Source organism: Microcaecilia unicolor, chromosome 7 (assembly GCF_901765095.1).
Source record: "Microcaecilia unicolor chromosome 7, aMicUni1.1, whole genome shotgun sequence".
Lineage (NCBI taxonomy): Eukaryota > Metazoa > Chordata > Amphibia > Gymnophiona > Siphonopidae > Microcaecilia > Microcaecilia unicolor.
In genome coordinates, this window is record NC_044037.1 from 302,759,214 (window position 1) to 302,784,536 (window position 25,323).

At 47.5% G+C, this 25,323-nt stretch overlaps 1 protein-coding gene across 1 annotated transcript in view; it reads left to right on the top strand.

Moving 5' to 3' along the window:
• Positions 1–1,359, top strand: part of LOC115474229 (natural resistance-associated macrophage protein 1-like) — a 69,649-nt gene extending 68,290 nt beyond the window's left edge. The window contains exon 15 of the mRNA XM_030209606.1: positions 43–1,359. Coding sequence (XP_030065466.1) covers positions 43–165 — 123 coding nt within the window. The 3' untranslated portion in view covers positions 166–1,359. The remainder of the gene's footprint in view (positions 1–42) is intronic.
• The last annotated feature ends 23,964 nt before the right edge of the window (positions 1,360–25,323 follow it).

The following is a 25,323-nucleotide window of genomic DNA, read 5'->3' on the forward strand; positions in this document are numbered from 1 at the left end:
TGTACTAAACCTACTGACTCATGTGATTTCTGTGCCTTCCAGCTCTGGGCATGCTGTGTTGCGCATGGAGCCAGCTTCCTGTCCAGTAGGAAAGACACCCGGTTCTCCTACGGCATTCCAGAAGGGCCTAGTGCGAATGGCATCGTGAACCATATAGCCCAGTGACCTATGGAGCATGCAGGGACTGCGTGCAATGACTTATACTTCAGAGAGGCAATCATGAGGCTCTCGACTCTCCTCTCAGTTTTGTCACTGATAACGAACGTCATGCTTTATGTCTGTGCCCTATTCCTCAGCATCATTCTCGACCTACTGGCAGAACCGGAATTAGAACTGAGGCACAGGGATAAATGGATTGGTTGGAAGAGGGGAACTCAAGCCCCAGTGCCAGGGTGGAGATCCATTTGTCTTCTTCACTCCTGCTCGTGACTCCATGTTCACAGACCGGGTCCTGGCTCAGACCCTTCTGCAAAAATGTTCATCATCCCTGGACTGAAGAAGGGAAGAACTTCCATGTTCAGATGGGCGGAGCTGGGGGTTTTAGAGCAATAAAAGTAACATTAGTTTAATATGGTTTTAGGGAAAGAGCATCTGTTGTCCAAGGATTTTAATTTTTCTGCAACTTTTGGAAAATAAATATTTAATTCCGTGTGAAAGCTGATTTTAGAGAGCCAGGGTCAGTCTCCTCGTTAAGAAAAACTGCCTTTGCCACTGATGTGTTCTGTGCTGTTATTCAGGGGCGTGGGCACAAGAGTGCCACTGTCCACTTTCAGCTTAGGCCCACCCAGCAGCAGTGCACCTGTGGTGTAGCGGGGCAGGACTCCCCAAGCCCCGCCAGCTGAAGTTTGCCGTAACTCCCTTCGCCCTGTCACGGCAGCCAGCGACAGCCTTCTGAGCTGCCACCACTGGCACCCTGCACATGCTCAGTTCATTTGTTGGAACTGAGCATGTGCAGGGCGCTAGAGCTGGCATTTCAGAGAGCTGCCGCTAACAGCTGAGGTTGGCTGAGAGGCTTCATAACGGGCTTCAGATGTCGCTCGGAGGTCCCCAAGTTGGAGGGAGAGGGGGAAGGAGAGCGGCAGCAGGGATGAAATGTATCATGCCCAGTCATTTTAACCATTGGCCCACAATTCCCAGTGATACCTTCAGACCATCTCTGATGTGTGCCTTCATTGTAATTAGAGGGGGGGGAGGTGAGGTGGGGTGTGGCTGTGTCTTGTCACCCTGTTCTTCAGATTCACCTTGCTTGGGCTCATGCCAGATCATTCTCTTCTATGGCTTTTGGGAGCCCTGGAACAGAACATGGGAGGTGGGGCTAGTGTTGGGCAAGACGTCTACAGTCTGTGCCCTGCAAATGGCAGATACAAATCAAGGTAAGGTATACACAAGACGTAGCACATATGAGTTTATCTTGTGGGGCAGACTGGATGGACCGTGCAGGTCTTTTTCTGCCGTCATCTACTATGTTACTATGTTATCCTAATTCCTCCTCCTCCTTTTTTTGGCATCAGTCACACCACCTACACTCCCACTTTCTATACATCTGCGACCCCTGGTGTGAATTTATGCATCTTATCTGCTCTGGCACACGCAACCTAAGACCATGAGCCATGGGAGCTTCTGGGCAGTCCGGAAGATACAATAGCAGCGAGCGCAAATCACTCACACCACGGCGCTACTACATACAGTAAAAACAATTCTCTAGGACATCTTGGTTTACAGATGTTATAGTGGAGATTTGAGAGGGTGGTGTGCTGGTAAATGTTTAACAATAGGCTCTTTCCCGGTCCACCTCTGCGCCCCCCCCCCCCCCAAATTGCAGAGCTGGCTATAGCTGGGAAGAGAGCCTGGGGGGGGGGGGGGCAATGCATTAATCCAGGAAAAAAAAATTTAATGATCCCAGGTTCCAATCTAATTCATGTTTAATGTGGGATAAAAGGCCATAAATAAGTAAATAAATATAAACTTTTAATGTTGAGCACCTGATTCTCAAAGTGGACATAATCCAAACACTATAATGAAAATAAAATGATTTTTTTCTACCTTTGTTGTCTGGTGACTGTTTTTCTGATCATGCTGGCCCAGTATCTGATTCTGCTGCTATCTGTCCTCTTAACTCCGTTTCCAGGGCTTCCTTTCCATTTATTTCTTTCCTTTCCGCCTTTCTTCTTCATTTCTTGCCCTACAACCGTAAGTAAAAGCTAGGTCCTCTGCAGACTTGACTCTCCAGTGGATTCAGCTTCTGCCTATTTTCTTCATCCATGTGCAGTTTTTCTCCTCTCTTCCTTTTCCCTCATCCCATCTCCATCCTCACTCTTCCCTCCCCTCCATCCATGTCCAGCATTTCTTCTCGCTCCCTCCCCTCCATCCACCCATATCCAGCAACCCTCCTCTCCCCCTGCCCTCCCCTCCATCCACCCATATCCAGCAACCCTCCTCTCCCCCCTGCCCTCCTCTCCATCCACCCATGTCCAGCAACTGTCCTCTCCCCTGCCCCCCCTCCATCCACCCATGTCTAGCAACCCTCCTCTCCCCCTGCCCTCCCCTCCATTCACCCATGTCCAGCAACTCTCCTCTCCCTACTACTACTTCTACTACTACTACTACTACTATTTAGCATTTCTATAGCGCTACAAGGCGTACGCAGCACTGCACAAACATAGAAGAAAGACAGTCCCTGCTCAAAGAGCTTACAATCTAATAGACAAAAAATAAATAAAGTAAGCAAATCAAATCAATTAATGTGAACGGGAAGGAAGAGAGGAGGGTAGGTGGAGGCGAGTGGTTACGAGTCAAAAGCAATGTTAAAGAGGTGGGCTTTCAGTCTAGATTTAAAGGTAGCCAAGGATGGGGCAAGACGTAGGGGCTCAGGAAGTTTATTCCAGGCGTAGGGTGCAGCGAGACAGAAGGCGCGAAGTCTGGAGTTGGCAGTAGTGGAGAAGGGAACAGATAAGAAGGATTTATCCATGGAGCAGAGTGCACGGGAAGGGATGTAGGGAAGGACAAGTGTGGAGAGATACTGGGGAGCAGCAGAGTGAATACATTTATAGGTTAGTAGAAGAAGTTTGAACAGGATGCGAAAACGGATAGGGAGCCAGTGAAGGGTCTTGAGGAGAGGGGTAGTATGAGTAAAGCGACCCTGGCGGAAGATGAGACGGGCAGCAGAGTTTTGAACCGACTGGAGAGGGGAGAGGTGACTAAGTGGGAGGCCAGCAAGAAGCAGATTGCAGTAGTCTAAACGAGAGGTGACAAGGGTGTGGATGAGGGTTTTGGTAGAGTGCTCGGAAAGAAAGGGGCGGATTTTACGGATGTTGTAAAGAAAGAAATGACAGGTCTTGGCGGTCTGCTGGATATGAGCAGAGAAGGAGAGAGAAGAGTCAAAGATGACCCTAAGGTTTCGAGCTGAGGAGACAGGGAGAATGAGAGAGCCATCAACAGAAATAGAAAACGGGGGGGAGCGGGGAGGTGGGTTTGGGGGGGAAAATGAGAAGCTCGGTTTTGGTCATATTTAATTTCAGGTGGCGTTGAGACATCCAGGCAGCAATGTCAGACAAGCACGCTGAAACTTTGGTTTGGATGCAAGGTGAGATATCAGGGGTAGAAAGGTAGATTTGGGAGTCATCAGCATAGAGATGGTAGGAAAAGCCATGGGATGAGATTAATGAGCCAAGGGAAGAAGTGTAGATAGAAAAGAGGAGGGGACCAAGAACAGAACCCTGAGGTACGCCGACAGGCAGAGGGATAGAAGTAGAAGAGGATCCACCAGAGTGAACAATAAAGGTGCGGAGGGAGAGGTAGGAAGAGAACCAGGAAAGGACAGAGCCCTGGAATCCAAGTGAGGACAGGGTATCGAGAAGTATGCTGTGATCGACAGTGTCAAAAGCAGCGGAAAGATCAAGAAGAATGATGATGGAATATTGACCTCTGGATTTAGCCAGTAATAGGTCATTGGAGACTTTAGTAAGCGCAGTTTCGGTTGAGTGGAGAGGGCGAAAACCAGATTGTAGTGGGTCAAGAATAGCATGTGAGGAGAGAAAATCAAGGCAGCGGTGGTGAACAGCACGCTCAAGTAATTTGGAGAGAAAAGGAAGGAGGGAGATGGGTCGGTAATTAGAGGGACAAGTAGGGTCAAGTGAAGGCTTCTTAAGGAGAGGTGTGACCACAGCATGTTTAAAGGCAGCAGGGACAGTCGCAGTGGAAAGTGAGAGGTTGAGAATGTGACAGATAAAAGGAATAAGAGTAGGAGAGATGGCATTAAGAAGGTGGGTGGGAATGGGATCAGAGGAACAGGTGGTACATTTTGAGGAAGAAAGGAGAAGTGTAGTTTCCTCAATAGTAACTTCAGGAAAGGAGGAAAGGGAATGAGGGGAAGGAGAGAGAGGGGAACGGACTAGTGGAGGGAGAGCTGGTGAGGTAGAGAAAGCAAGGTTTATCTTTTGAACCTTGTTGTGAAAGAATTCAGCAAGGGTCTGAGGAGATAATGAAGGGGGAGTTGGGGGAGGGGGCACCTTGAGGAGAGAGTTCAATGTGGTGAAGAGAAGTCGAGGATTAGAGCCAAGAGAGTTGGTCAGTTGGATATAATAATCCTGTTTGGCACGTAAAAGAGCAGATTGGAAGGAGGTCAGCATGAACTTAAAGTGTAAGAAATCAGCAAGGGCCCGAGATTTCCGCCAGAGGCGTTCGGTGGAGCGGGTACAGGAACGTAGGTAGCGGATATTAGAAGTCAGCCAAGGTTGGGGTTTTGTACGCCTTACAGGGCGGGTCATCAAAGGTGCAAGAGTGTCTAAGGCAGAGGATATTGTTGTAAGAAGAAACAGCCTCGTTGACAGACGTGGATGGTGCCACAGTAGAGAGGAGGTTTGAAACATGGGAGGATAGAGATGAAGGGTCAATATCGTGAAGATTCCTAGATAAATTAGATAGGATAGGACGGGACTGGGAGGGAGGAGATTTAAGTGTGAAAGTTATAAGATGGTGATCAGAGGAGGGATGATCAGAGGCAAGGAAACTAGAAGGTGAACAGTTGGAGGAGAAGATGAGATCAAGACAGTGACCATTTTGATGAGTGGGGGAGGTGGAGCATAGTTGGAGATTAAAGGACGACGTTAAAGCGAGTAACTTGGAAATATAAGAGTTGGAAGGATCATTAGCAGGAATATTAAAGTCACCAAGGATGAGGGGAGGAAGGATCATGGAAGAAGGCAAGCCAGGCGTCAAAGTCACTGAGAAAGGATGAAAGGGACTTATTAGGGGGACGATAAATGACCGCTATTTGAAGAGGCAGAGGAGAGAAAAGGCGGATAGAGTGGACTTCAAAGGAGGAAAAACAGTGAGATTGAGGTGGAAGAAGGGGTTGAAATCTGGAGGAGGGAGAGAGAAGTAGTCCAACACCACCCCCACGGCCAGCAGGGCGAGGAGTATGTGAAAATAGATAACCGCCATGGCATAGGGCTGCGACTGAAGCAGAGTCATCAGGGCAGAGCCAGGTTTCTGTTATGGCGAGCAGATGGAGGTGACGCGAGATAAAGAGGTCCTGGATATAGGGGAGTTTGTTACAGATAGAGCGGGCATTCCATAGGGCGCAAGAGAAGGACAGAGAAGAGGAGGGGAGTAGAGGAATAGAGATGAGGTTAGAGAGGTCATGGTGAGATCTGTAGAGTTTGGATAATAGTTGGTGAGGAGGGCCAGGATTGGGATTGATGTCACCACCTGAGAGTAAGAGAAGGAGTAAAAGAGAGCGGAGGAGAGTAGGAGAGGTGTGGCCACGAAGGCGTCGAAGGCGAGAGGTATTTAGGTGGAATGGGGAAGGCAAAATGGAGGGAAGAAAGAGACGGAGATTAAAAGCCAAGAGGGAGGAAGAGGGTAGGAGAGAAGGTGAGGTGATGAAGTCAATGGATGGGAAGTGAGTTCCTGTAGCGGAGAGAGGTAGGGGGTGAGGGAAAAGATTAGGAAGGGACAGAGCTAGGAAGAGAATGTGAATAGGGGCCATAAACGATCAAGGTACTTTAGCAACTGGAAAAAGATTAGATACAAAGAGAAAAATGCCCCAGTGGAGGCCCTGAGTGGATCGGGGTGGAACCTGGGTGTCACCCCAGAGAAGGCTGTAAGGATATGCAGATGAGCTGCAAGTCCTCCACAGCACCTGAAAGGCAACCGGTGGTAGAGGTGGGCACCTCTCAGCTGAGAAAAGGCTTACCAGGGGTTAGGTCAAAGTCAGCATTCCTCCCCCTGAGGGTCGCCTGATCCTAGCCAAAAAGCACCTGGAAACTCTGTGCACTTGGAGAGAAGGCCCTGGGAAGATCGGGGTGGAACTGGAGTCACCCCGGATACAGCTGTGAGGAAATGCAGAAGGGCTGCAAGTCCTCCACAGCACCTGGTGGGAGCGCTGGGCACCTAGAGCGGAGGCCCTGAGTGGATCGGGGTGGACCTGGGTGTCACCCCGGAGAAAGCTGTAAGGATATGCAGATGCCCTCCATCCACCCATGTCCAGGAACTCTCCTTTCCCCTGCCCTCCCTCCATCCATCCCAGCAATTCTCTTCTCTCCCCTGCCCCCCTCTATCCATCCATACCCATCGATTCTCTTCTCTCCCCTGCCCCCCCTCCAGCCACCCATACCCAGCGAATCTCTCCACTGCCCCCCTCCAGCCATCCATACCCAGCGATTCTGTTCTCTCCCCTGCCCCCCTTCCAGCCACCCATACCCAGTGATTCTCCTCGCTCCCCTGCCCCCCTCCAGTCACCCATACCCAGCGAGAGGAAGCAGGGCAGGCAATGCGCAGAGAACAGCCCTGGAGAAAGGCTTCAGCTGGCGGGGCTTGGGGATCTCTGCCAGCTAAACCAGGGGCCCCAGATCCAATTTGGGGGGACCCAAACCCCCAAGGCTCCCCATAGCTATGCCACTGGTCATGCCTGCCCTCTCCCTGGCACAAGATGCTCCTCCTATGCCTCCGCAACGGAAGATGGATCCCCCACCACCCCCTAAACATCCATAGGCCCTCCCCAGGCCTACCTTAACAGGGCCCGGTGGTCTTCAGAGGCAGAAAAGAAACCCAATTTTTCCTACCCACCGCTCTGCCCATTGCTGCTGCCAGTGTCGCTTTAAACTGGTTGCTGAGACTGCTGTGGGAGGTCCCAGCAGCCATAATGAGATTGGCGCCAGCACAGCATGGCACCCGCTGACAGTTAAAATACTACATTTTGGGTATATTCAAAATGGGTAGCCTGTGAGAAACAAAAATACCCAACTAAATAAATCCCACAGGTTAAAAAACAAACAAACAAGAAAGAAAGAAAGCCCCATAACTGCTGCTGGCTTTACGCTTCCCTCCAGCATCCACGAGCGCCCTGAACTCAGCTCCAACTCCAAGCTCCCCCTTCTTATAGGGCAGTAGACTCCTCCCCCAAGCACCACCCTGGGACCGGATTGGAGAGGAATATTTGCCTGTTGCTCCTATTGGAGGAGCTGGAAGGCCTGTCTTTAAGGCTCAGGGGGTTACTGTTTCCTAGGTTTCCTCAGAGATTGATTCTGCGGTTCACAGACCAAGCCTGTTCTGCCACTTCCTACTGGGTCTGGAGGAGTTGATTCTTTGTTTCTTGACCCTCCTTTATCCCATATTTCTGAGTTCCTTGACATGAGGGAATGCAGACACCCTCACATTAATGCTCGATGCATTTGCATATCAGCTTACTGCACTGGGCATTAAAACATTATTTTTACCAAACAAATAAAGGGGGTCTTTTACTAAAGCTTAGCTCGAGTAATCTGTAGCAGGACCCATAGGAATAAAATGGGCCCTGCTGCAGATAACTCAAGCTAAGCTTTAGTAAAAGACCCCCAAATGTGCACAAAAAATTTTAGCTCACAATAATATGAGTTTAAATTGTTGGGCAGACTAGATGGCCCGTGCAGGTCTTTTTCTGCTGTCATCTACTATGTTACTATGTTACATTAGAGAGGGAGGAAGGGGGGCCTGGAACTCGGAGGAGGGGAGGGAAACCTGGAACGGAGGAAAGGGAGGGGGCCTGGAACTTGGAGATGGGAGGGGAAGGGGGAAATGCACCACCTGTAAAAAAAAAAAAAAAATTTTCAGCACCCCCAATCATTTTGAAAAGTTGGCTCCTATGCATATCAGTACAGAAAATATGGCCAGAAAACTCAATCCATGCATGCTATGTTACAATGAAAACCTTAGGGGTCTTGTTACTAAGGCAGGCTAATGGATTTAGCGCATACTGACAATTAGCGTGCAGTAAATGCTCGGCAGCCCATAAGAATGCAATAGGCTGCGCACATCCTAAGCCGCGCTATGTTGGACAGGGCAAGAATAGGGACATGGAGATGGGAGATGCTCAATGTGTGGGGAAGACGAGGGGGATGCTGGGTCAGACAGATAGGGATGCAGAGAGAAGGTGGATGGTGGCTATGGAGAGAAAAGAAGTGCCAAATGTTCAAGGAGACTCTGGCAAGATAGTTAAGCAGCGAAGACAGAGGAAAGCAGAAACCAGAGACTACGACCAACATAACAAGAAAAATAAAATGACCAGACAACAAAGGTAGAAAAAAGAATTGCATTTTCTATTTATTGACTGGAATATGTCAGTTTTTGGAATGTGCATTTGACAGAACTGGTTTTAGACACGGCTGGGCCTGAGATGAACCTCAGTTTTGGGATGGGCCACCCTTGGTGTTTCTGTTAGAGCTGAGATCAATGGGTGGGAAGCAGCATTCAAACCCCACTTCTATTGACACTCCTTGGGACCCCAGGCAAACTGCTTTATCCCCAGGTAATCATTTTGGGGAAGGGACTGATCCCTGCATTCTAAAGATGCTGTGAGCATTGAGCTTCCTTTAAAAAGACAGCAAAAAACACAAAAAGCCATTCGATCCAAAGATACAAAATAGTGCATAAATTATCTGCTAATTTTTACTTTATTTTGCCCTTAGACTTTAAACTTCTCATAGAATCTAGTACATCTAATACCCCTCAGCTAAAGAACAACAACAAAAAGCAGCAAAAGGCCTCTCCCACCCCCGATCCCATGACCCTGGCAGTGGCAATCAGGCATCCCGCGTCCCCTCCATGCACTTCCTGAAGATTCTGGAGGAATTTGGGAGACCCGGTAGTTGTGCAGATTAGGGGATCGGGGTATCCGCACGCACCGCCTCTCTGCGCCTGTAGCTGGGGACAGCACTTTGCAGAGGTTCCCTGCTGCGCAGCGACGGGATCCTGCAGAAACCAGAAGTGTGCGCGGCGCTGCCCTCCTCGCACTTTGCAGACGGTGCCTGCACGGTTTCAAGGCTCCCCGCCGGAGAGCGCGCTCTTTGGCTTCAATTGCTGCGGGGCCCGCAGGGGGAAGCGGGGGGAGACCGGAGGGAAGAGGCGGTGCTGCTGGGGCCGGACCGACCCTGCAAGGCCTCCGATCCTCTCCCTCCCCGTGGGCTCCGAGAGCCCAGGAACCCCCCCCCACCCCTCCCCGCCGCTTGTTTATGTGAAGAATTCTTGCTCTCTTAAAAGGGCGATGGCAGGCGGGCGGGGACCTCCCTTCCTGGTGGTCCCACGCACTGGGTTCAGCTTGGTTCTGAGCGAACTGTCTCTGCAGATTTCCCCCACATAGACGGGACTGAGATCCTGCCTCAGACTCCCATGGGGTAACTCCGCAACTAGCTTGCAGGGTTTACTTTAAATCTGCCCCCTATGGGTTGCGTCGGGCGCCCCCTAGTGCTTGCATGGAGTACGGAAGCTCAGAAAGCTGTCACATAGCCCTCCTTTTCCAAAGTTATTCTTGTGCTCGGATCCACTTCGCTCTCTTCTGTTTTGGGTTTGGGGAGAAGAGAAGGAAGTGTTTCCGATAGGATACTTTCTCCCAACCTTCGAAAGCTAATCAAGAAATGTATTAAGTTATGTCGAATAAAAAAAGGTATCATCTTATTTTCTTTTCCGTGTTTTATTTTGTTTGATTTCTATTGATCCCCGTTCCCTGAATTGCCCTGTCTGACAGACAGCTTGGATTTGAGATTTCGTCTTTTCCAAATCAGCGTTGTTTTCAGGCAGGTCCACAAGTTACTTCCCTGCCAGACTGGTAGGTGAGGAAATGACCGGCCCAAAGTCAGAAGAATGCAGTGTGAGAAGCAGGTTTTGAATCCTGGCCTCTCTTTCACTTCAGTAATCTGAAAGGAAACTTTAAGAAAAGGAGATAAAACTACTGGAAAAGATAAACAGGCAAAAGGGGGGGGGGGTAGAGAGAGAATTCCGGAAGCCTACAGAAAATCCTGAAAGCAGGGACATTGGGCTGCTATAATTGTGCTTGGGGGATGTCCAGGTGACCAGTAAATAAATACAATTACACACTTTGGACCATCCCACCCAGCTCTCCCCTGAACAGAGAAGAACTGAAGTAGCAGCTGATGGAGCAGTAGGGTTGAATGCCCTTTGGTGTACCTGCTACCCTAGAGGGGCTTATTGTGCAGTGTGCCCTGATGTATAAGGGGAGGGGGTCCTATGCTAATTTGCTTGACTCCTCAGACATAAAGGTTAATAGTCTGTGTTAAACAGACTGGGAAGGCAGGATGCAAATTCTACTGATGCTCCTTCTGACCTTGGATAACGTTCTTCACCCTCTGTTGCCACAGGTACAAAACTAGAGAGTAAATGAGGAAATCCCTCCTGTACCTGAATGCAATTCATCATGAATTATCAATTAAAAGGCAAAAGCTAAATATAACCTACACAGAAAATGTTAAGGTGATCCTGGAGTATTGTGTTCAGTTTTGGAGGCCGTATCTTGCTAAGGATGTAAAAAGAATTGAAGCGGTGCAAAGAAAAGCTACGAGGATGGTATGGGATTTGCGTTACAAGACGTACGAGGAGAGACTTGCGGACCTGAACATGTATACCCTGGAGGAAAGGATGTCAGGAAGTATTTTTTCACGGAGAGGGTGGTGGATGCTTGGAATGCCCTCCCGCGGGAGGTGGTGGAGATGAAAACGGTAACGGAATTCAAACATGCGTGGGATAAACATAAAGGAATCCTGTGCAGAAGAAAGGGATCCTCAGGAGCTTAGCCTAGAATGGGTGGCAGAGCTGGTGGTTGGGAGGCGGAGCTTGTGTGGGCAGACTTATACAGTCTGTGCCAGAGCCGGTGGTGGGTGGCAGGGATAGTGCTGGGCAGACTTATACGGTCTGTGCACTGAAGAGGACAGTACAAATAAAAAAAGTAGCACATATGAATTTATCTTCTTGGGCAGACTGGATGGACCGTGCAGGTCTTTTTCTGCCGTCATCTACTATGTTACTATGTTATTTCATTGGACTAAGTTAATGCATCTCTTGACTGTCAGTGAGGAGCAAACATCCCTTCCTCAGGTGAGAACAGAAGGACCGAAGGATAATAACATGGTTCTGTCCAGTGTGTGGCGGAGGCCAAGAAAGCAAACAGGATGCTAGGAATTGTATTTATTTATTTACTAGTAAAAAAAGGCCCGTTTCTGTTTGAAAGGAAACGGGCGCTAGCAAGGTTTTCCTCTGAGTGTGTATGTTTGAGAGAGTGTATGTGAGAGTGACTGTGTGAGAGAGGCTTCTGTTCCTGCAGCTGTGCATTCCCCGTGTTGTGCTGATTCGCTGCTCCCTGTATGGTGGCTCCGCCCCTCTCCCTTCTACTGGCCAATCTGGTGTGGGTTGTGTGACATCACTATTATCTACTCCAACATGATCCATGGTTCCAGGCAGCCTCAGAATGTTGGCCGTGAGAATTATATCGGATTTGTTAGGATTTATTTTTTGAAGGGATTCACTCAAGGCAGTGTAGAGTAAGAATAAATCAAACATGAGCAATAGACAATTACAGCAGTAAAAATATTCAAACAACAATACAAAGTATGGCATAGGATACTACTTACAGTGTCAACACAATAGAACATTTTAATTAATAGTGAAGGGTAAAGCAAAGATGGAACATATAGATAGGTAAGAGAGTAGGAAGAGTTAGAAAGTAAGGTGACTGATTTGAAGAAAAGTGCTCACGAGGTCAGAGAGGTGGTTAAATATTAGCTATGGTACGAGTGGAATTGTTAGGAAAGGGAAAGACCAAGAATACTGTAATGCCTCTGTATCGCTCCTTGGTGCGACCACACTTTGAGTGTTGAGTGCAGTTCTGGTTGTTGTATCTTAAAAAAGATATAGTAGAATTAGAAAAGGTTCAAAGAAGGGCGACCAGAACGATAAAGGAGATGGAATTCCTCTCGTATAAGGAAAGGCTAAAGAGGTTAGGGCTCTTTGGCTTGGAAAAGAGACGGCTGAAGGGAGATATTGAGGTCTACAAAATCTTGAGTGGTGTAGAACGAGTAGAAGTGAATCGATTTTTCACTCTTTCAAAAAAGTACAAAGATCAGCGGGCACTTGATGAAATTACATGGAAATACTTTTAAAACAAATAGGAGGAAATACTTTTCTACTCAATGAATAGTTAAGCTCTGGAACTCTTTGCCGGAGGATGTGGTAACAGTGGTTAATGCATCTGGGTTTATAAAAGGTTTGGACAAGTTCCTGGAGGAAAAGCCCATAGTCGGTTATTGAGATAGACATGGGGAAGCAACTGCTTGCCCTGGAATTGTATCATGGAATGTTGCTGCTATTGAGATTCTGAATGGAATGTTGCTACTATTTGAGATTCTGAATGGAATCTTGCTACTCTTTAGGGTTCTACATGGAATGTTGCTACTATTTGAAATTTTGAATGGAATCTTGCTATTCTTTGGGGTTCTACATGGAATGTTGCTACTATTTGAGACTCTGAATGGAATCTTGCTACTCTTTAGGGTTCTACATGGAATGTTGCTACTATTTGAAATTTTGAATGGAATCTTGCTATTCTTTGGGGTTCTACATGGAATGTTGCTACTATTTGAGATTCTGAATGGAATCTTTTTACTATTTGGGGTTCTACATGGAATGTTGCTATTTGGGTTTCTGCGAGATACTTGTGACCTGGATTGGACACTGTTGGAAAACAGGATACTGGGCAAGATGGACCTTTGGTCTGACCCAGTATGGCAATTCTTATGTTCCCAGAATTTCGGTGCCGTGTTTTAGAAGAGGGTCATTTACACATCCAACTGCCATTAGTTGTGTGCTAGCATTTACCAGTCAAACACAGCGAAGGTGACAACAAAAATGAAGCTAAGACATTTTTATTTATTTGTATCCCATGTGCATAGTTGACAAGTTATCCAGTTCTGGGTTTCTGACAACCCTCCCTGACCCGGTGCCTTAACGCAACGCTGATTTTTCAGACAGTGAACTGGATGTAAGTTCAAAACCTAGGACTGACCAAGTGTACTTCCTGGAACTGTGTAACCTGTCAGCTCTGGAGTGGACAAATAGGCTGCATGGTTACCTGTTGCTGCTTTTGAAAGCTAGAGTGCTTAGAAAACATCCGATTGAAGACTTCTGAAGCCAGCCATTTTGACCGTGTCGAGTCATTGGATGTTTGAATACATTATCTGCATCTAGCTTTATTTTTTATGTCACCCTCGCTGTGTTTGACTGATCTGTGTGATTGTGAGCAGTGGCATTCCTAGGGTAGCTGACACCCGGGGCGGATCGCCGATGCACCCCCCCCCTGGTTGCAGCCCCCTCCCCCCCCAGCGAAAGGACACCCCCCCCGGGTGCATTTTTACCTTGCTGGGGGGGGGGGGGGGTGCCGCGCGCCTGTCGGCTTCGCTCGTTCCATGCTCCCTCTGCCCCGGAACAGGAAGTAGTAACCTGTTCCATGGCAGAGGGAGCACGGAACGAGCAGAGGCGACAGGCGCCTGGCACCCCCCCAGCGGCGTGCACCCGGGGCGGACCGCACCCACTGTCCCCCCTAGGAACGCCACTGATTGTGAGGGATCTTGTTCTTTTGTTTCCTTTGTCGTGCCAGCATTTACAGCAGGTTTCAGCAGATCTGTGCTAAGCCAGTATTCTATAAAGGTTGGTCCCGCAGAATACTAGTTGACTATGGATCTTCCCAGCACTTAACATGGGGCCCCATTTACTGAATTCCCCTCATGTGCCCAGCAGGAAACCCAGCAGAGCAAGTGGAAAGAACAAGGCCACTTTCCTGGCTCATATGTATTTGTATCAGTCCCACACAAATACAATGAGGGGCAGATGCATGAAAGTCCCCGGAAACATCCGTCTTCATTGAGATCCTCGGTAAAAGTTATCGAGTTGAAAATAGCGAGCGAATCCCAAAGGGAATCACATGCAGATGAGCTGCTTGCAAAACCAATGAGCTGTTTGGTAGGGTGGCAGCCAAATCAGTAAGTTGCACTTGCACAGAACAACCAATCGCTAAGCTTGGCTGCTCTGCACATGCTCAGAACAGCGTGTGATACCCACCACTTTCATACATGCATACAAGTTATGTGGGTAGCTTTTTTCAAACTTTTTTGATGCAAAACTGCCTTATCTGGGGCCATTTTTAATTTTCAAGCATTTTTCCAGAAGCTGAGGGTGACCGGGGAGTGCACGTGCTGCACACAGCCTCTAAGCTGCTGCCTTTCACAGTTGGGAGGACGTGGAAGTTCGGCTGCTCCTGCCCCAAGTCTCCCGTGGCCCTCTGCAAGGTCTGCCAGTAGCCCTGCCCAACGGGACAGCCAAAAGGATCCCGGCTCCCAAGATGTATTGTCCCACCACCTGCATGAAGAAACTGCCTGTTACGGCTGCTCCAGACCTCCCGTAAAATTTGCCCTGCTAAAGGTAGGTGGCCTTTCTGTGCATTGCATTTGAATACTGATCAGCTCGTTAGCGTTGCTTAGCATACGATTTTCATTAGCTTTGAGCCTGCAAATAGGTGGGAAAATGTGGGATACAAATGCAATACATAAATAAATAAATGGTGAAAAGCCTGCAGAGCCCCTTTGTGCATTGCCTGCTGAATACCGAGCTCGCTGAACTGGTCAAAAACACTCGTTGCTGGCCCGGTAACTTTTGTTCGTCTGCCTCTGAGTCCATTGCAATCAGCTCCAGTCCTCTGAGTCCCCTTCTGATTAACAGATGCAGCCTCTCTGCTTTCTTTGCAGAGATTCTGAAATCAGGGGGACGCCCCCCTTCTCTCCTCTGGGGTCTGCTCCAGCTCTCTTTGCCACCCGTAATTGCTCAGTCTCTCCTATCACCTGCTTCAGCTGAACTGGTTCCCTCTGTATTACTTACTTGCGCTTTCTTTGTGTCTGTTTTCAGGTTGGCTCTCAGTCTGTTTAGGTTGTTTTCTTTTCTTTCCCCTGCTGTTTCCTCTCTGATACTCTAATAATAACATCCTGACTCAGTTACACCATCCAGAACATTTTCGTTTAAGATAATCTTTTTTGATGTTGCAGATAGTCTTGCTCGCTTGTTTTCTTTCTCTTATTACAGCTGGTGGTTTTCTGCTGCCTTTCTAGATCTTTCATTTTCTTTCACTGTATTTGTGAAATATGCCCGATGCAGACCAGGCATCCGCTGCAACAGCAGAATTTGAGGGGGGGTGCCAGAGCAACTGTCACCACAGCACAGGGCCTTTAAACAAGGCCTGGGCCAGGCCCAGCCCCTCTGACAGTTTGTGTCAGAGGAAGTGGGGTACAGGAGGTCCCTTGCTGTGCTGCAGATCTGGGTGGAATTAAGGAGGCAGCGCTGGTGTGGCAGCAACAGCAAGAGGAGGAAATAGGCCTGGCAGAGAGAAGGAAAGGGGAAATGATGGACACAGGGGAGTTAGAGAAGGGGAGGGGAGATGCTGGACATAGGAGGCTAGGGAAGGGAAAGGGAGATGTTGGATATGGGAGAGGGATAGAGAAGGAAAGGGAGATGCTGGATATGGGAGGGGGATAGAGAAGGGGAGGGGAGATGCTGGACATAGGAGGCTAGGGAAGGGAAAGGGAGATGCTGGCTATGGGAGAGGAAAAGAGAAGGAAAGGGAGATGCTGGATATGGGAGGGGGATAGAGAAGGGGAGGGGAGATGCTGGACATAGGAGGTTAGGGAAGGGAAAGGGAGATGCTGGATATGGGAGAGGAATAGAGAAGGGGAGATGCTGGACATAGGAGGCTAGGGAAGGGAAAGGGAGATGCTGGATATGGGAGAGGGATAGAGAAGGAAAGGGAGATGCTGGATATGGGAGGGGGATAGAGAAGGGGAGGGGAGATGCTGGACATAGGAGGTTAGGGAAGGGAAAGGGAGATGCTGGATATGGGAGAGGAATAGAGAAGGGGAGATGCTGGACATAGGAGGTTAGGGAAGGGAAAGGGAGATGCTGGATATGGGAGGGGGATAGAGAAGGGGAGGGGAGATGCTGGACATAGGAGGCTAGGGAAGGGAAAGGGAGATGCTGGATATGGGAGGGGGATAGAGAAGGGGAGGGGAGATGCTGGACATAGGAGGCTAGGGAAAGGAAAGGGAGATACTGGAAATGAGGGGAGAAAGGGAATGGGGAAATAGTGAATAAGGGGGCCATGAAAATGAAAAGGAAATGGTGGACATGAGGGGCTAGGAAAGGAAAAGAAAGGAAGGGGAGATGCTGGACATAAGGAGAGTGTGCACGTGCATGAAAAGTTGGTTGGCTACCTAGGGCACCACTTGCACTGCCCACTGAGCAGGTCCAAGGTCCTGGAGCAAAAGAAGAACTGGCAGGGGAACCCCAGAAACCACCGGCCGAAGAAGAGGAGCTGTGGAAAGGAAATGCTGGTGGGGATTCCCACTGGTGAAGATCTGGAGGAGCCACAGCTTCCCGTGATGTGCGACCCTTAGCTGTTGCCACTGTCTCCACTGATACCACCCTTCAGCTGCCAACGTAGGAGGAAAAAAGAGAGTATGGTGGATGGGTGTGAGGGGGAAGAGAGAGAGAGAGGGGGGGAAAGCAAATGGGAGGGGGTAGGGAGAATGGTGATAAAGGAATTATACATCTCCACCCAAAGTATCCGTACCAAGGGACAGATGCACTGAACAATCGTTAGAGCCCTTCCCTTAGCGAATCGGTAAGGAACGGGCATGCATCAAGGAAAAGGAATGCAAATGAGCTGCTCGTTGTAGCTCACTTGCATTCTCTATTCCATCATTAAAACAGTCAGCCACTCGGCCAGTCGAGCATGTGCAGAGCAGCCAAGCGTTATGCTGGCTGCGCTGCGCATGCCAAATACGCCAAGGAGGATGAGCACCATCGCTGATTTTCACTACGGTGATCACTAGCCCTAGAGCTGGCTCTGCCTGTCTGTCTCCCTGTGTTTTGAGAACAACATTTGTCCCTTTTAGTCTGCCTGAAACTTATTGTGTCTTTACAACAAGCTCTTTACCTTTCTGAGCTCATATCAATTTTTGTATTTAAAACTGTTATCATAGATCGGCTCTCCTGGTCTGCTGCTAACCCTCTCCCTCTCCATAAATTTCTAGCTTCACAACTCAGAATAACCAGCTTCCTCTTTCCCCAGCAAACAGTCTCATGATCCATTAGCACCCCAGATTAGAAGCTGGTTAACAACATCACCACTCGACTTTACTTCCAATTAAGACATAACACCTGGTAGATACCTTGGTCAGCCATAAGAAAGGCACCACACTTTCACATGTTAATAAGGTGTGAAAATCAACAAAAAGTGAAGGAGAGTAGGAATAAGACCAAAAAGCCAAAGCAATAGAAGAAAAAAAAAATACAACCAAAATGTTCAAATGTGTTAGACGTGGTGCTTTAATTTAAACTTTTGGGGTTTTTTGGGGGGAGGGGGGATTACTGGATCCCCCAGTTCCCCCCCTGCCCTTCTCTTCCTTCCCCTCTGCTGTGTCTCCTCTCCCAGGAGCTGATTCTCAAAACCTACCGCTGGCGTTAAGGCCAGTTAGCGCTGAAATAGCACTCATGTTAATTGCAGAATGCTCATAGAGGGCTGTAGCGCAGGAAGCAACCTGTGTGCCAGAGATGGCAATAAATTCTATTTAAACGTGGTCAGATCAATGTTGATGCCCGCCCAACGTTCAGAGAGCAGCACACAAACAAACCCTGCTCTTACCACTGGAAAAATAACGCTAGAGAGGATTTCTTTGGATTTTCAGTTTAAAGTCTGCCGGTTTTGATTTCTTTTGGAAGTGGAAGAAAACCCGTGCAAGTCTGTAACAGAGAAAGATATGTGAGTCAGTGGTGTACCGAGGGTGGGGCGGTGGTCCGCCCCAGGTGGACACTGCAGGAGGGGTGGAGGGAGCTGCCGCGTGGCTGTCGGCTCCGTTGGTTCCCTTGCTCCCTCTGCTACTTCCTGTTCCGGGGCAGAGGGAGCAGCGAACCTGCGGAGCCGACAGCTACGTGGCTGTTCCCCGCACCCTAGCAGGTAAGAAGAATGCACCTGGGGGCTTGGAGGTGATGCACCGGGAGGGGGACATCCGCCCTGGGTGGCAGCCAATCAAGGAACGCCACTGGTGGAGATGAAAACGGTAACGGAGTTCAAACATGCATGGGATATGCATAGAGGAATCCTGTGCAGAAGGAATGGATCCTCAGAAGCTTAGCTGAAATTGGGTGGCGGAGCAGGTGGGGGGGAAGAGGGGGTGGTGATTGGGAGGAGAGGATAGGGGAGGGCAGACTTGTACGGTCTGTACCAGAGCCGGTGATGGGAGGCGGGACTGGTGGTTGGGAGGCGGGAAATACTGCTGGGCAGACTTATATGGTCTGTGCCCTGAAAAGGACAGGTACAAATTCAAGGTAAGGTATACACATATGAGTTTATCTTGGGCAGACTAGATGGACCATGCAGGTCTTTTTCTGCCGTCATCTACTATGTTACTATGTTACTATGGTGTGAGTCCGAGGAAATCCAAAAAACTGAAAGCAGACATTGGTGCCTGTTTTCTGTAAAAAAAAATAAAAATGAAAAGCTTATATGTAAAGGCGCAGAACAGCGGTGTTGATGCGTGCTGCGCTTACTGTGAAACTCTTCTGCGCAATCTCCAAGCACATTCCCCCTTTGCTTTTACAGCGTGCATATACTTTCAATACCATTTCCTTTGAGCACTGGCGAGCTAGTTTTCTGCGCAGTATGGGGTGTGGCTGTTGGCTTTAGCGCAAGAGCTCTGAGCATCGGCCCCTTGGTCAGATAAATTTCAGGAGAATATTGTTTCATTGTCAGGTTTAGGTTAATCTAATAGAATTTACACCCGCGAATCAGAATATTTGTGTCACGCAGGGTTTGGCTGAAATATCTGCTTCAGTGTCCAAGAGGGGGAACGGAGTCAGTTTCTTCAAAACAGACCAAAGGACGCCGAATAAGAATAGCAAATTTTAATAAAGGGTGAGTCTACACAGTACTGTGTTTCTTCAGGAGTCTTGGTAGGCCTGTCTAACAATCTGGTCCGCAAAATCCAACGTGGAAGCAAACAGACGCGGATCAATCAAGGTATGGTATACAACTTTATTCTAAAAAAACGCCCGACACAGGCTGTGTTTCGCCCACTAGGGCTGCGTCAGGGGCTTGAAAACGAAAGCAAGTTCATAACAGAGCAAAGGAGTGTGGTAGCCGTGTTAGTCCACTCTTAAGGTTATCAATAGAAATCAAACAAAATAAAACATGGAAAAGAAAATAAGATGATACCTTTTTTATTGGACATAACTTAATACATTTATGTTATGTCCAATAAAAAAGGTATCATCTTATTTTCTTTTCCATGTTTTATTTTGTTTGATTTCTATTGATAACAGAGCAAAAAAACCCAGCACAATGCGTTCCTTCAAAACTAACTCAATCCATGCACCCAGTGGACGGGCATCATTCTAATTGATGCGGTCACATGATGCCCGTCCACCGGGTGCATGGATTGAGTTAGTTTTGAAGGAACGCATTGTGCTGGGTTTTTTTTGCTCCGTTGTGTACCTGCTTTCGTTTTCAAGCCCCTGACGCAGCCCTAGTGGGCGAAACACAGCCTGTGTCGGGCGTTTTTTTTAGAATAAAGTTGTATACCACACCTTGATTGATCCGCGTCTGTCTAACAATCTGGATCCTCATGAGTGTGAACTTTAAAAAATAAACGTGGTGGTCTTTATAAAGACCTTTTTTCCGAGCCTTACAGCGGCATCCAGAAGCGACAGCATTAACTGTACCCACCAAACGTCTTTATAAAGACCACCAGGTTTATTTTTTAAAGTTCACACTCTGAGGATCCAGATTGTTACACAGGCCTACCAAGACTCCTGAAGCAGGCACTTCGCGTGCCGAAACACAATACCATGTAGAGTCACTATTAAAATTTGCCATTCTTATTCGGCATTCTTTGGTCTGTTTTGAAGCGCCTGACTCCGTTCCCACTCTTTCTCTCTGTGGGATTCCCCATGGGATATTGGTGTTCATTCCACTTTTGTGGTTTCTCTGCTTCACCGTCCCAATCATTTGATTCAAATTGGGTTAACAGATGAGGTTTGTTTAATTGTAATGGCTGAAAGTCATTTACACTGTCAAAATCCAATGTCTCATCTAATGCTTTGTCATCATCAGACGGTAGTTCTCAAACCTGGTCTCAGCCAGTGAGGTTTTCGGGACACCCACAATGAATATTCATGAGAGATTTGCATGCACTGTCTCTGCTGCCTGCAAATCTCTCTCGTGAATATTCACAGCAAATGGCCATGGTTGGCCGTGAACCTTTGAGCCGAGCTCTCAGATTAACTAAACACGACGTACAACCAATATGGCGAGCCCGGCTTCTGATTGCCAACTTTATATTGTGGGAATTGCACTTGATTTGTTTGTTTAATATCTGTTTTGTATTTTATTGTCTGTTTTTACAGTTATTTTGTGAACTGTTCAGGCCTGTGTATTTGGCCATATATCAAAGTCAATAAACTTGAAGCTTGAAACTTTACATCCGAAATACAGTTCGTGGTTCTTCTTCGCACCTTCCGACAGAATTCACCGCCAAATGTAGTAGAAAGTGTCACTATGATTAAATAAATGTCCGTAACATTTCCACTTCAATTAATTAATCAGGTCATGGAATAACTAACTATTCTTCAACGTTTCCTAGAAGCAGTCCATAAAAATAGGGCTAAATTCTATTTATTTATTTACTTGTTGCATTTGTATCCCACATTTTCCCACCTCTTTGCAGGCTCAATGTGGCTTACAATACATCATGGATAGTGGAAATATATGAGAAAGTATACATATAGTAATAACAAAGGATCTTCAGTAACATAATAATGAAAAACACGATGGTAGTTTGGCAAGCAAATATTGTAAAGGCAATTCTGGATGTGTGTATAGGAGTTCACATTTGTTGGTCTTTGTGGTATGCCTTGTTAAAGAGATGGGTCTTCAGTAAAATTCGGAACTTAGCTAGTTCATAGATCGTTTTTAAGTTGCGTGGCAGCGCGTTCCAGAATTGTGTGCTCAGGTAGGAAAAGGTTGACGCGTGCGTTAATTTGTATTTTAGACCTTTACAGTTTGGGAAGTGATAGATTTAAACTGACTAGTATTTGTTTACTAATGATGTGTTCACGCACATGTGTTGTAACAAATTCCTGGAAAAAAAAACCCATAGGTTATAGAAAACTAATGTCATCATTTCTGTGATCTCCACCCCATTCATTCTCCACAGTTCATGATATGATGTTTGATATTAAAGTGGAAATTCACATGAATGATTTTGAGATATTAATGTGAAACAGAGTGTACAATATAAAATTAAATATATAAGCAGGTGTTTTTGAGATTGATGAGAAAAATGGAGTCCGATAAACGTAGGCGTAAGCTGTTCTACTTACCGTTTGGACATTTGAGGTATTTTTCCTCATTATTATTTTTTGGTTGAATGATGGTATGATCTCCTGTATAGGGGAGTTGATAGAACATATTCGAGCGCAGCACTGTCCCCCCCCCCCAGCAGGAAGCCGCGCAAGCCGCGGTCATCCATCGAAGCGCCGCGACGGAACTGCGGGAAAGCAAAAGAGGAGCCCGAGCAGGGCAGGCGGGAAGCGGCAGTGGCACAGCCCAAGGGGGGTGGATGGAGCCAGCAGAACACCCGCACCCTGCTAGGTGACCCAGAGCTGGGAACACAGGCACCGCAGCTGCCATCCGGCGCTACGCAGGCCCAGTCCGTCCGCGGGGTCTGGGCAGGTTTTCCGTATAGATTTCTCGATTTTAAACCAATCAACTCTAAAACAAATATAGTAACATAGTAGATGACGGCAGAAAAAGACCTGCACGGTCCATCCAGTCTGCCCAAGAAATGTGCCACTTTTTTGTGTATACCTTACCTTGATTTGTACCTGTCTTTTTCAGGGCACAGACCGTACAAGTCTGCCCAGCAGTATCCCTGCCTCCCAACCACCAGCCCCGCCTCCCACTACCGGCTCTGTTATCCAATCTCGGCTAAGCTCCTGAGGATCCATTTCTTCTGAACAGGATTCCTTTATGTTTATCCCACGCATGTTTGAATACCGCTGCAATTCCTGCTCAATCGAATTTCCATGCAATGGGAGTTTTTTTTAAATTCCCGCACCGCTCACCGCCGACCAAGAGACTCCCCTTGTCTCGTCGGCGACTCTTAAGCGGTGCGAGAGGGCATCCCCTGAAGCCACGCCCCCTTCCGGTCCCCCAGCCAATGACGGGCGAGGTTCTCCCCAACGTCATTCAGAGGGAAGCCAGAAGGGAAGGGTTGCTCGGGTCGGGGAGCTGCAGCGTGGCAGCCGCCATGTAATTGGCGGCTGCTCGGCATACTCCTCGCTGGCCTTCTTTTATTATTTTTTGGTTGAATGATAGTATGATCTCCGTATAGGGGAGTCGATAGAACATATTCTTCTCTCTATGGAAACTCAAACGGATAAAACCTTATTTCCCTAGAGAAATATTTCATATCCTAGTTCAATCACTGGTATTAAGCCACCTAGACTATTGTAATGGAATATACGCAGGATGCAAAGAGCAACTTCTAAAGAAACTCCAAACCGCCCAGAATACAGCAGCCAGATTAATCTATGGAAAATCAAAATTCGACAGTTCTAGACCCCTTCGTGAGAAACTACACTGGCTTCCAGTAAAGGAACGGATTACTTTTCAAAATTTGCACCCTGGTCCACAAAATTCTTTATGGTGAAGCCCCAGGTAACATGGATACCCTTATCAATCTGCCATCTAGGAATTCTTGCAGATCATCCCGTTCATACTTAAACCTCCATCACCCCATCTGCAATGGTCTCAAATATGTCTACTTATGCTTCCACTTTTTCCTTTATCAGCACTCAACTATGGAATGCATTACCTAAACTGTGAGCATAGGCGCCCGGTATAAGAGGCTTGGAGAGGCTAAGCCTCCCCTGCTGTGCTCTGAGGGGTTTAAATTGTTGATTTACCTCTATCCTCACAGCAGGAGCTGCAGTGAAAGCCCTCTAGCCTTGTGTAACCAGTTGTAGAAATTGGTTTATGGTTTGTTTACCTTACTGCTGGGAGGGGTGGGGGTTGGCTGGAGGTGTCCTGGGTTGCCAGGGAGATATTTAACGAGGATGACTTCCTGACCTGCACTGAGGACAGATAGCAGCAGAATCGGATACTGGGCCAGCATGATCAGAAAAAGTCACCAGACAACAAAAGTAGAAAAGACCATTTTATTTTCATTATAGTGTCTGGAATATGTGCACTTTGAGAATCAGGTGCTCAACATTAAAAGTTTATATTTATTTACTTATTTATGGCATTTTATCCCACATTAAACATGAATTAGGGTGTTTTGTGGCTCTACATGAGAATTGTGATATTATGATCCCTTGTTTCATATTGTTGACGGTCTGCATTTTCCGTATGGGTGGTATATCGGTGTATTAGGTTCTGCCCAGTGCAATATTTATGGTACAGTAAGGTTCTGAGTGTGTTTTTGCACAAAGTTGTGCATAGTGTTTTGCAGTTGAGCGATTGTGCTTAGAATATGCTTTGAGCAACCACTTTATTCTTTGACATATGATACATAGCTAATATCTAAATGTAATAAAAGGTATTAATTGTGACTTTTATTTTTATTTATTTTTTCTGTGTGCTATCAGACAACTAGTAAAAGAGGCCCGTTTCAGAGCAAATGAAACGTGCGCTGCTAGCAAGGTTTTCGTCGGGAACCCCCACCCTCCCTGCCAACCCGTTCGTTGTTCTGCCATTGCTCCGCCCTCGAGGGCGGGGCCCGGAGCGATTTTGGTGGCTTCACCACCACGAACCTTCGAACCTTTTTGAAGGAAGTCAGGGCTTGGCTTCACTGACGTCAGTGTCCTCAGAACGTTGAGGGTGAGTTTTATTATAGTAGATTATGGATTTAAGCTCCACCCCTGGCCCCATCCCCTAACCCCGCCCCCTTTAGCCTCCCCAAACAGTTGGGCCACTGACCGCCTATGCCTGTGAAAATTATTCATCTGAACTTCAGAAAATCTCTTTTATGTGGAAATGCTTATCCTAAAGGACCCGTCTTAAATCCATAACTCCTGGAATACAACTTAATTATGAACCTCATGGACTCTATTACCCTTCCCCTCCTATCCCTTGGCCGTTGTAATTATTATCCTTTCTATTCACCTTATTATACTTCGTCTGTTTGTTTACCGGATTGGCGATTGCCTTTACGGTCTGATGTTAGCCACATTGAGCCTGCCAGTGGGTGGGAAAATGTGGGGTATAAATGTTATAAAATATTTCTTCAGCTTGGCGTGGGGATCATTTCTGTGATCAGCATCCCAAAAATCTTACAAGAAACACCCAGTCTCGTTATGGAAACATGTGGTGTGATAGCCGTGTTCTTTTAAAGGTAATAAAGAGAAATAAAACAAAAGAAAATGAGATGAGACCTTTTTATTGGACTAATTACATTTTATATTAGTTTTCGAAGGCAACACCTTCAAATCAGAAAAAATATCAGAATTATAGAAAAGCTTACTAGCATGACATTTTTCCATTCGTTGTCCCCTCTGCTGTGTGTACTCCTCCCTACTCATCACCCCTCTCTCCCATGCCAATCCCGCTGACCCCCACCCCCCCCCACCACAATCCCTTTCTGGCTGCTTTCAATGAACTTTACAAAACTGTGGAGGATGAAGATTTGTAGCAGGTCACAGGTGTCCCAGCGGAAGAGAACAAGGATAGAGCGCACATTCCCAGGATACAAATCCAAGTGCCTGGCGGGGGACGGGGTGTCCTAGATAGTCCTGGACCGACCCTGTAGGAATGGCTGGGGTGTCTGGGCCTTGTGCAGGTCTCTTTGGGGAGGTGATGCCATCGACACCCCACTCATTGCGTTTCACCCACGGGTGCCAGCTGTGTGGGTACAGTGGATCCTAAGCATCTCCTCACTATCCAGCCAGCTCCGGCCTTGT